This window comes from Musca autumnalis, unplaced genomic scaffold (assembly GCF_047663935.1).
Source record: "Musca autumnalis isolate F117 unplaced genomic scaffold, ASM4766393v1 scaffold_5, whole genome shotgun sequence".
NCBI lineage: Eukaryota > Metazoa > Arthropoda > Insecta > Diptera > Muscidae > Musca > Musca autumnalis.
Window position 1 is genome coordinate 33,327,626 of NW_027412088.1, and position 12,571 is coordinate 33,340,196.

General features: G+C 31.0%; 1 protein-coding gene across 3 annotated transcripts in view; it reads left to right on the forward strand.

The window, feature by feature from the left end:
* The window catches only part of Sesn (Sestrin), a 177,846-nt gene that overhangs the window by 125,992 nt on the left and 39,283 nt on the right, over positions 1-12,571 (forward strand). For all 3 annotated transcript variants that reach the window (XM_073957441.1, XM_073957443.1, XM_073957440.1), the window contains one exon: positions 3,491-3,655. In XM_073957441.1, coding sequence (XP_073813542.1) covers positions 3,491-3,655 — 165 coding nt within the window. The remainder of the gene's footprint in view (positions 1-3,490; positions 3,656-12,571) is intronic.

The following is a 12,571-nucleotide window of genomic DNA, read 5'->3' on the forward strand; positions in this document are numbered from 1 at the left end:
TGATTATTTATTATTTACTATTTATTGTTTATTATTTCTTATTTATTTTTTATTTTTATTAATTATTGTTAATTGTTTATTATTTCTTATTTATTACGTATTATTTACTATTTTTTATATATTATATATTATTTATGTTTTAAATTATTATTTATTATAACCACTAATGACTCAAAAATCAATTTAAGAAACCCCCCTCGTAGTAGTTGGTCATTACCCCCGCATTATTAATCAATTTAAACAATAGTAAAATTTCGGTAGATCTGTTTTGCTGAAAGCTACCATTTAAATGTTAATTAAGTTTAAACAAAAACAAGCAAAACTAAAAAGTCACATCTCACCAAAAATAAAAACAAAACAACAACAACTTTAGTCTTATTTTAAATAAAATTAATGATGATCGCACATTCGTTTGACATCTGACGCCCCAACCAAAGATTTATCATATCAACACCCGAAAAAGGCAAATCAACAAAAAAAAGAGTAAGCGTGTTTGTTTGTTTTTTATTTTTGCATATATAATATTTGTTGTTGAGTATATTTTTGTTGTTGAGTACAAAAATAAAAAAAAATTATAATAAAAAAAGCAACAAACAAATAAAAATCTTTTAAAAATATGGGTTATTTTCGTTATATATCCAAATATTGTGTCACAATTTTGATAAGACGGGTTATTTTTTTAGAGTTGTTGATTTTTTGAATTGCTTTTATTTTTGTGAATACCCTACATCAATTTGTAGAGGGGGTTGTGTTTGAGTAATGATTGGTAATGCTTAGGGGTCATAAGCAAAAATTTACTTTTTAATTACAAGGTAATGCAAACAAGCCACGAAAATTAAAAATAAATAAATAAATAATTATTCAAATTAGTTAATGTAATTAACTTAAAATAATTAACAAATTAATAGCGATGTCTATGTCTACCCCAAAACAAACACAATTAGTAGCGTCTGGTATATTTTTTCCACAATTTATATTGAAACTTAAGTAGTGCCAATGTAGGTTATAAAAGAGCTGGTCTTGCTGACAATATTTTTTGCTTGCCTTTTTTGTCACACGACGAGTAAATAACAATTTAAGCAAACCAATTAACACGTTTCCATTGAGTTTTGTTATCAAGGCGTTTTCTAATTTTTCTTGGCACGTTTAAAACGACTCTTCGGAGCTACCGGAAAAATATGCTTTTATATATTATTTGTTTTTTAATTTTTTTTTTTGAGATTTCAATAGTAAACACATATTAGCAAATGTTTTCTAATTCTTTTGCTAATTTTTTTATACATTCTCAAAAAGCCATTTACATACACACGTGTGCATGTAAATTGTCAAAAAACATGAGGTTTAAATGTTACGAAGCAAGTGCTAAGTTCATGCTTAACCTCTATTTCAGAGGCTTGATAAGATATTGTTAAAAAAAATCCACGCCTCTTTTGGAGGCCTGAAAAAATATTGTTAAAAAAATCCACGCCTCTTTTGGAGGCCTGAAAAAATATTGTTAAAAAAATCCACGTCCCTTTCAGGGGCTTCAAAAAAATATTGTTAAAAAAAACCACGCCTCTTTTGGAGGCCTGAAAAAATATTTTTAAAAAAGCCACGCCTTTTTTGGAAGCCTGAAAAAATATTGTTCAAAAAATCCACGCCTCTTTTGGAGGCCTGAAAAAATATTGTTAAAAAAATCCACGCCTCTTTTGGAGGCCTGAAAAAATATTGTTAAAAAAATCCACGCCTCTTTTGGAGGCCTGAAAAAATATTGTTAAAAAATCCACGCCTCTTTTGGAGGCCTGAAAAAATATTGTTAAAAAAATCCACGCCTCTTTTGGAGGCCTGAAAAAATATTGTTAAAAAATCCACGCCTCTTTTGGAGGCCTGAAAAAATATTGTTAAAAAAATCCACGCCTCTTTTGGAGGCCTGAAAAAATATTGTTAAAAAAATCCACGCCTCTTTTGGAGGTCTGAAAAAATATTGTTAAAAAAAATCCACGCCTCTTTCGGAAGCTTGAAAAAATATTTTTAAAAAAATCTACACCTCTTTTGGGGGCTTGAAAAAATATTGTTAAAAAACCACGCTCTCTTAGAGGCTTGAAAAAAAATATTTTTTTAAAAAATCCACGCCACTTTCAGAGGCTTGAGAAAATATTTTTAAAAAATCCACGCCACTTTCATAGGCTTGAGAAAATATGTCCATTTCAAACCAACCGAAAGCTTCTGTTTTTTTTGTCATTCAAGTCATGATTCCGATGACAAAAAAATAACGATTTACTGTATCGAATTTCTTTGCAATTGTTGTGCCGGCAACAAAAATGACAAATTACACCGATCAGACTACTTTTTATTGTCTTAGCCTTATATTGTTGTTGAAACAACATTTTGTTGACCAAATTTATAAAAAAAAAATAGAACCGAACCGCAAATACAACTTATTTAAAATGGAAGTGTCCAGTTGTGCGGCGCTCAAGTAAAAATACCGCGTTTTTAATACCAAATTAGCTTCAAAAACTGACAGCCAAAAATCAAAGCTTATTTGGACTCTTGTTGTTTGTTCATCATGTCATTTCGAATATTGTCACGATGATTCTAAAGAAGAATAGCAATAACAACAACAATTGGGGGTTTGCAAATATGGAATTATGGCACAAGTATCTCGGTATGTCTGAATGTGTTTGGCGTTTAAGAAAAAAACAGGTAAAAAATCCACAAAATAGCTTCAATATGGAGAATATTGGAAAATGTCATACTAACGGGAATTTTTAGAGATTTTTCCATGGGGAAACGTTGATTTGTTGATGATTCGTATATATACCTAATGGCAATGGTTGTGGAAATTTTGAAGACTCTAGGGAGACTAATAAACTTGGCCAAAAAAACCAAATACATTTTTTAGCGATTTTCGGGGATCGGATAATCAAAGTGGATTTTTAAGATTGGATTTTTTAGGAAAGTTTAAATAGGCAGGCATTTTTATAGGAATTTTGTTTGGGACTTGCTAAAGATTTTATGGGTATGACCGAAATAACAATCCCTGCCGACATTTTTAAGATATTTAGGAGCACCAAAAGTTAATAAAGGGCACGCCCATAAGGCAATGTTAAGATTGCTCGCCATGCACTCTAAATGTCGTAGTTCAATTTCCTTCCACCTTTTTGACGATAGTTAAACCCCTCAGGTTACATTTTCCCTATGTTTACTGGGTATTTATACTTATGTTGTGCCTTCCAAGCCTCATGATGACAATGAAATTAAACAAACACTTTGTACATATTCTTGTTTTCATTTTTCAGTACAAATCTTCTTGTTTTACATATTTTCATGTTCTTTTTCTATGCTACACTTGACCGCAAAATATGTGTACTTCTAGCTTACAGATCGGATTACAAGTTCATTGTGAAAATAGTGCGTTAATTTAATTTGATGTTTTGTTTTGTTGTTTTTTCATTTAGCCTGCAATAATTGTTAATAACCTGCGTTTTCCTTTTTTTCAATTTCATTGCAGTGCCCCGTTCGTGAATACAACATGGATGACCTGGAATTGGATCAAGTGACAAAGGTCATTAGCTACCATCCACGTTTTCTCGATCATTTTTTAAAAACCCAGAATTTCATTATGAATGGTGATGGGCCGCTGCCATACGATTATCGTTATTATTTGGCCATAATTGTAAGTATTTTAAACAAAATTTTATATAATTTTAAAAGAACTGTGTTGATAAATTAAAAAAAAAAAAAAACCAAATAGGACTTACAATTGTTGTACACGGTGTGCCTTAACAAATTTAAATGGAAGGTGCTTACACCTCGGAAGTTTTTGCTGATTCTAAAACTACAATACTCATAAATGAGAAATATCAAGAAACAACAAAAATCGCCGGAGGGATTTTAAAATAAATCGCTACAATATTTTCTTTAGCTCCATTTCGATTGGACTTGCGGTTTCCAAGCAAAATCGTGAAAACCTGAAAAAGCCCTAAAATTGTGAATTTTGATCGCGATTTATTTAAAAATCCCTCCGGCGATTTTTTCTGTTTTTTTTTTTTTATTTTTCTTATCTATGAACATTGCTGTTTCTGAATCCGCGAAATCTTTCCATGTGTAAGCGGTTTTCATCAAAAGTTAATTAAGGCGCACTGAGCATGATATTGTTTTATAAGGAGGCGATACAGTCAGTGCATTGTCTCAATTTGAACTTCTATATCTCAAAAACGGTAAAATCTACGAAAATATCATAAATGTCAATATTGTGGAGAATTTTCACAGCTACAACATTTTCCTTAGGCCCATTTAAATAGGACTCGCGGTTTCCAAGCAAAATCGTGAAAACCTAAATAACCCCTAAAAATGTGAACTCAAACCGCGATTTATTTGAAAATCCCTCCGGCGATTTTTTTTTTTGTTTCTTGATATTTCTCATCTATGAGCATTGTAGGTTCAGAATCTGCAAAAACTTCCCAGGTGTAAGCACCTTCCATTTAAATTTGGTTAAGGCACACCGTGATTACCTTTCGTTACACTAAGTTTAGAACAAATTTTTGAAAAAGTTTGAGAGTTATCTTATACCACTTGCCACTTTAGTATGTACCGGCATTTTTTTTATGGACTTACTCCGGAAAAAAAATTATGCCGTTGTAAAGGGACAACCTACTGAAAATATTTGAAAACGATCCGAGAGGAGCTCCTAAACTTATTTTTTTTTTTTGAATTTTGTGTGGAAGGTACTCACAGAAGTGGGCCGACATAGTCCATATTGCAACCGGAAAAACTAAATTAATACGATGTGCAAAGTTTGGACCAACCAGAAACTTCCTGCGAGAGTTATCTTGCGGATTTGAAATTTTAGGTGATACCGTCAGGGTTTCTTTGTGCTTTTAGGCCATTATTTCAGGAAAAAATGTACCGACGTTTTTGCAAGAACAACCTGCTGAAACAAATTTCAAAACGATCCGAGAGTAGCTCTTAAATTTCACTGTCTCCGAAGTTTGTGTGTGAGGTACCCGAAGGAGTGAGGCGATTTAGTTCATATTCGAACCCGATCTACATCCAGAAGGAAAAATAATATATGCAAAGTTTGGAACAAATCGATTGCTGCATTCGAGAGTTATCGTTCACACCATTGTAAAAAACGTCTTCTTATAGAAAATCGCAAGGCCTTCTTATAGAAGACCACAAGGCCTTCTTACTTACTTACTTAGCTGGCCCATTACAGAACATTTGTTCCATAGACCGAACTAAGAAAAGATCTCCAATTCTCTCTGTTTCGTGCTTCGCTTTTTGGAATACCGCGCCTTGTCATCTCATCATTCACTTGTTTGCTCCATCTATTCATTGGCCTGCCAATTCTGCGTACACCGCCATGCGGCCCGAATTTGTACGTTTTTTTAGCGGGTTCATCATCGCTCATTCTTATGATATGGCCTACCCAACGCAATCGCTGCATCCCGATACGTTTAACGATATTGATGTCGTTGGTTCATACGACGTCGATATTCACCGTCAACGCAGATCGGTCCGTAGATCTTTTGAAGAATTTTTCTCTCAAACACGCCAAGCACTGCCTTATCTGCTTGCGAAAGTACCCAGGATTCGGAACCATACATCAGGACGGGTAGTATCAGTGTTTTGTAAAGCGTTATTTTTGTTTGACGAGTTGTGGCTTTGTTTTTAAACTGCTTGCTTAAGCCAAAGTAGCATCTGTTGGCCAATACAATTCTTCTTCTTATTTCACAACTGATGTTGTTTGTTGTGTTTACGGCGGTACCGAGGTATACGAAGTCTTTTACTACATCAAAATTATAGGAACTAACTTCAACAGTTGGTCCGATCTCAATGGACGCGTCGACACCATCAGCTTGGTCTTCTCGCCGTTTACCGCCAGACCCACTTTAGCAGATTCTCCTTCGACCTTCATAAAGGTATCGGTTACTTCTTTTACTGATCGCCCCATGATGTCTATATCATCAGCATAAGCAAGTAACATGCGGCTATTGTGTACATTGTGTCACTTCTTTTGACGTTTGCCTCTCGTATAACCTTTTCTAGCAGGATGTTGAAAAGGTCACACGAAAGGCTGTCTCCTTGCCTGAAACCTCTTTTGGTACAAAACTCTTCGGAGAGGCTCTTTCCTATTTTAACTGAAGATCTTGTGTCAGTTAGAGTCATTTTACAAAGCCGAATGGGCTTTGCGGGGATACCAAATTCAAACATTGCTTGGAATTCCTTTGAACGTAGCGGGCTGTCGAAGGCTGCTTTATAATCGACAAAAAGGTGGTAGGTGCCGATCTGCACTCTTGGGTCTTCTCCAGGATTTGGCGCAGGGTAAATATCTGGTCAATGGTGGATTTGCCAGGTATGGTCCAATTATTTCGTTGACCATGGGCTTTAGTCGTTCGCACAATATCCCTGACACTATCTTGTATGCGATAGGGAGAAGACTTATGTCCCTATAGTTGGAGCATAAAGTCTTATCTCCTTTCTTATAGACGGGATTCAGGATGCTCAGGTTCCAATCTTCGGGTACGCGTTCTTCCTGCCAGATGGAGCTAACTAGCTGATGCATACACCTTATCAGCGTGTCGCCTCCGGTTGAAAACAGATCGGCTGGTAGGCCATCAGCTCCTGCTGCCTTATTATTCTTCAGCCGGTTTATTGCTGTCTTTACCTCATTTTGGCCGGGTGGTATACATTCAATACCATATTCTTGGATTGAATCTGTGGTATCTTCGTCGACTTCGCTACTATTGGATACCAACAGTTTGGAAAAATGTTCTTTCCATATCCTTAGCACACTATCTGTATCAGTTACCAGATTACCTTGTTGTTCTCTACAGGAGGATGTGCCAGTTCCAAAGCCATAAGTTTGATGTTTCACTCTTTGGTAGAATTTCCAGACTTCATTCTGTCTCCTGTACATCTCGATTTGTTCACACTCCCGCTTTTCCATCTCTCTCTTTTTCCTGCGGAAAAGACGTTTCTCCTCCCTCCTTTTCTCCCGATACCTCTCTCGTGCGCTACGCGTTGCTACTGATTGTAAAGTAGCCCTATATGCCGCATTTTTATTTTCCGTTGCAGCACGACGCTCCTGGTCATACCATGGGTTCCTTGGTGGAGATCTCTGTTATCCAAGTATGGATTTTGCGGCTGTTTGCATGGAGTGGCATTGCTTTGCCATTGTCCTGATATGTTATCGGGACGAGGAGTGCTTTGATTAAGCAGTTGGGTCAGTTGAGTGGAATATGCTGTGGCTATCTGTTGTGATTGCAGCTTAAAGATGTCCCACTTCCGTGTTGTGTCTGTTCGCACTTTGTTTGCTACGTTTAATCTGGTACGTACCTTTGCCGCAACAAGGTATGTTTGCACCTCGGAACGATCGTACATCCAACACGCTTGATGCATGTCTTCCATCTATCACAACGTGATCAATTTGATTTCTTGTTCTTTGATCTGGCGACAGCCAGGTGCACTTATGAATATCGAGATGCTTAAATCTGGTACTGCTAACTTCCATGTTTTGCAGCTGCAAAGTCTATCAGCCTCATACCATTGTCAGATGTTTCACTGTGGAGACTGAATTTCCCGACTGTTGGGCCAAAGATATTCCCCTTTCCAATTTTGGCATTAAAATCGCCTAGAATGATTTTAATGTCATGGGCAGGGCAACGGTCATATGTTTCTTCTAAGCGCTCGTAAAAATATCGTTGGTCTGTTCGTCCTTGTCTTCAGTGGGAGCATGAGCGCAAATAAAGCTGATGTTGAAGAATTTTGCTTTTAATCGAATTGCAGCGAGTCTTTCATTCACTGGGGTGAAGCTGGAGACCAGTAGTGCGATTCTCTACCTCATTTTTTGAGTTACCGACAAAAATCGGTAAAAAAAAAATCGATCGCACTACAGATGTTTTAACCTCCGACCAAATACAAATCCGCAACCAAACTCATGCTTTGTGTCATGGCAGCTATAATACAGTGCGTCACCTTTAAGTGTTGTTGTGACGCCGTTCCCGTTCCATCGTATTTCCTGTATGGCAGTAATGTCGGCTTTGTACTTTTCAAGTACATCTGCCAATGCGTAAACTGCACCTTCTCTATAAAGAGTGCGAACATTCCAGGTGCAGATTGGCAGATCATGGTCCTTAAAACGTTTGCGGGGGTCGTCAAATTTTGAGGGATTTGTTTTTCTTTTCTTTCGTTTTTTCATAGTAGACTGTTTTTCTAGGGGAGGGTTACTAACCCGACGCCCAAACCCAAGCGTTTAACGTTCTTATGGGTGAACGCGCGGCACATGTTAGCTCACTACCTTTAACGGGTGTTAAAGACAGTTCCCCAGGTGACACCACGGGGAGGTTAGTGTCCACTTGAGATGAAAGAGGGACCAAAATAAATCCTGGGCTTTGCCATGTTAAAGCCGGTCAGGACCGTTGCTTGGTATCTTCCATCCGCTACGTCACCCACAAGACCTTCTTATAGAAGACCACAAGGACTTCTACAAGGTTGTACTATAGAAGACTATAACATCTTCATAAAGAGGACCTTGCGGTCCACAAGGTCTTCTTCTAGAAGACTACAAGGTCTTCTTCTAGAAGACTACAAGGTCTTCTTATAGAAGACGATAAAGTCTTCTTTTTGAAGACCACAAGGTAGAACACAAAAGGGTCTTCGTTTAGAACACCAAAAGAACTTCCTACAGTAGACCACAAGGTCCTCTTATAGATTGGGCCTCTTATAGAAGACCACAAGGTCTTCTTATAGAAAACCACAAGATCCTCTTATAGTAAACCACAAAGCCTTCTTATAGAAGACCACAAGGACTTCTTATAGAAGACCACAAGGTCTTCTTTTAGAAGCCCACAAGGTCTACTTTTAGAGGACAACAAGGTCTTCTTATAGACGATTACAAAGTCTTTTTATAGAAGACCACAAGGTTTTCGTATAGAACAACAGAACAGAACAACACCAAAAGTCCTCTTATAGAATTACCAAAGGTCTACTTATAGAAGGCCATAAAGACTTCTTATGGAGGACCACGAAGTCGCCTTATGGAAGAACATAAAGTCTATAGAAGACCACGAGGTGTTCTTAAAGAAGACCACAAAATTTTCTTATAGAATACTACAAGTTGTTCTTATATCAGACCGCTAGGTCTTCTTAAAGGTGATCAAAAGGTCTTCTTAATGAAAATACAATGGTCTTCCCATAGACTACCAAAAGATGTTTCCAATGAAGACCAACTGGTCTTCCAAACCAAAAAAAAATATTTCTATAGAAGACCATAAGACCTTCTTATAATATATTTTATCTTTTAATAATTTTAATCTTACGTCCTGTCACTTAACAGAAAAAAAATAAAATTTTTTTAATTTGTATTCGCCAAGTGTTGACTGACCACCCTCCGCTTAATCACTCCAGATACGAATTAATTTAATGTTGTTTTTCCTTATTAGTTGCACTACAAAAAAACATTATTAATTGTTGTTGTCATTGTCGCTACTTTTGTTTATTGTCTTTTAATTAAGACAATTAGCCAAAGGCATTAAAACAGTGAGCAAATCCCTCCTTATCTCTCTTCCTCGACCTCCTCCTCCTCTTCACATTTGATCCAAATCCCAGAATGTGCCTCATCACTCCATTTTAATTAATGATCGGATACGATGAGAAAGGGTATCATTTGGATTTGGATTACGTTTAAATTTGTTAAATTGAATTGACAAAAGAATGACAAGCAAACATGAACAACGACAACAAAAATGGATCAACAAAACAAAAACAAATAATAATGTGCTGTTGTTGTTTATAAAAGTCGAAGTCGCCCATACACCCACACATACCATTTATCACAAAAATTTTATAACAAAGTGTGAGTGTGTTTAAGCTTTTATAAAAGCAATATATTGCCTAGAATTGTGGTTGTCGTGTTGGTGTTGTTGTTCTCGTTTGTTTGTTTGTTGTTGTTGTGTATGGGTGCTTTATGAATTGCAATTAATTAAATGCATTGTTAACTTATTTGTTGTCTTGTTGTTATTCTGTTCAGTTCTCTTCGCTGCTCTTCTCTTCTGGTTGGGTGTTATTGTTTTGTTTAATGACCTTAAACAACAACGCCCTCAATCTTCACAACAATAGCATTAACATTTACAAAAAAAAAAAACAACAATACCTAGGGATACTTTCGATAAAAATTAAACAGTAGCACCAATAACAATAACAAATTGTAATGAGAGTCTTGATATGAAGGAGGTAGGAACATTTTAATTACTTCAAAAAACTTAAAGCTGCAGGTGCGGATATTAACTGCTAATGATAGTCTTAAATGAAATTAAAATTTAAAATATAAATTTTCAAATTCAAACTTTTAAATGTTGAATTTAAATGTTTTTTTTTTTTATAATTTTGAATTTTCAATTTTACATTTATAAATTTAAAAAATTAAATTTTCAATTCAAATTTCCAATTTTCAAAATGTAACATTTTTTTATTTTAAATTTCTAATTTATTTTTTTTATTGTAAATTTAAACTTTTTATTAAAAATTTATTTATATTTATATAAATTTAAAAATAACATTATCAATTCAGCTCAAAATTTTTAAATTTAAACTTTTAAATTATAATTTTTTAATTTTATATTTACAATTTTAAATTTTATTTTTTAAAAATTTAAAATTAAAAAATTAAAATTTAAAATTGAAAAGGGATTTTCAAATTTAAATTTTTAATTTTATTTTTTTAATTTTACATTAATAAATTTAAAAATAAAATTTTCAAATCAATTCAAATTTTCAATTTTCAAAATTTAATAGTTTTTATATTAAATTTTCAAATTTAGTTTCTTTTTAATTTAAACTTTTAAATTATAAATTTATTTATATTTATTTATAAATTTAAAAATAAAATTTTCAATTCAATTAAAATTTTTAATTTTCGAAATTTAATATTTATAAATATAAATTTAAAAATTTAAATTTTCAAATTAAAACGTTTAAATTTTTAATTTAAATGCTTTTTTAATTTTAAATTTTCAATTTTTATATTAATTTTTTTCAAATTTAGTTTTTTTATTTTAAATTTAAATTTTAGAATTATAAATTGATTTACATATATTTATTATTTATAAATTTAAAAATTTATATTTAGAAATTTAAAAATAAAATTTTCAATTCAATTCAAATTTTTAATTATCAAAATTTAATATTTATAAATATAAATTTAAAAATTGCAATTTTCAAATTCAAACTTTTATATTTTTAATTTAAATGTTTTTTTAATTTTAAATTTTACATTTATAAATTTAAAAATAAAATTTTTAATTCAAATTTCCAACTTTCAAAATTTAATATTTTTATTTTAAATTTCCAATTTAATTTTTTATTGTAAATTTAAACTTTTAATTAAAAATGTATTTATAATATAAAATAACATTTTCAATTCAATTCAAATTTTTTTTAAATTTAAACATTTAAATTATAATTTTTTAATTTTATATTTTAAATTCACAATTGTAAATTTTATTTTTTAAAATTTTAAAAATAAAAATTTTAAATTGAAAATGGAAATACAAATTATATAAAATTGACCAAAAGGGGATTTTCAAATTTAAATTTTTAATTTAATTTTTTTTAATTTTCAATTTTTAATTTTACATCCATAAATTTAAAAATAAAACTTTAAAATTAATTCAAATTTCACGTTTTCAAAATTTAATATATTTTATATTAAATTATAGTTTTTTATTTTGAATTGAAACTTTTAAATTATAAATTTATTTATAAATTTAAAAATACATTTTTCAATTCAATTCATATTTTTAATTTTCAAAACTTAATATTTATAAATATAAATTTAAAAATTTCAATTTTCAAATTCAAACTTTTAAAGTTTTATTTTAAATGTTTTTTAATTTTAAATTTTTAATTTTACATTTATAAATTTAAAATAAAATTTTAAAATCAAATTTCCAATTTTCAAAATTTAATATTTTTTATTTTAAATTTCCAATTTAATTTTTTTATTGTTTTTTTAACTAAAAATTTATTTATATTTATATAAATTTAAAAATAAAATTTTTAATTCAATTAAAATTTTTTAAATTTAAACTTTTAAATTATAATTTTTTAATTTTCTATTTTTTAATTTATATTTTAAATTTACAATTTTAAATTTTATTTTTTAAAAATTGGCCAAAAAGGGAGAGGAATTAAAAAATTTCAATTTTAATTTTCAAATATAAATTTTTAATTTAATTTTTTTAATTTTACATTTATAAATTTAAAAATACAATTTTCAAATCAATTCAAATTTTCAATTTTCAAAATTTAATATTTTTTATTTTTAATTTAAACTTTTAAATTATAAATTTATTTATAAATTAAAAAATAAAATTTTCAATTCAAATTTTTAATTTTCAAAATTTAATATTTATAAATGTTTTTTTAATTTTAAATCTTTAATTTTACATTTATAAATTTAAAATAAAATTTTCAATTCAAATTTCCAATTTTCAAAATTTAATATTTTTTATTTTAAATTACCAATATAATTTTTTTATTGTAAATTTAAACTTTTAATTAAACATTTATTTATATTTATATACATTTA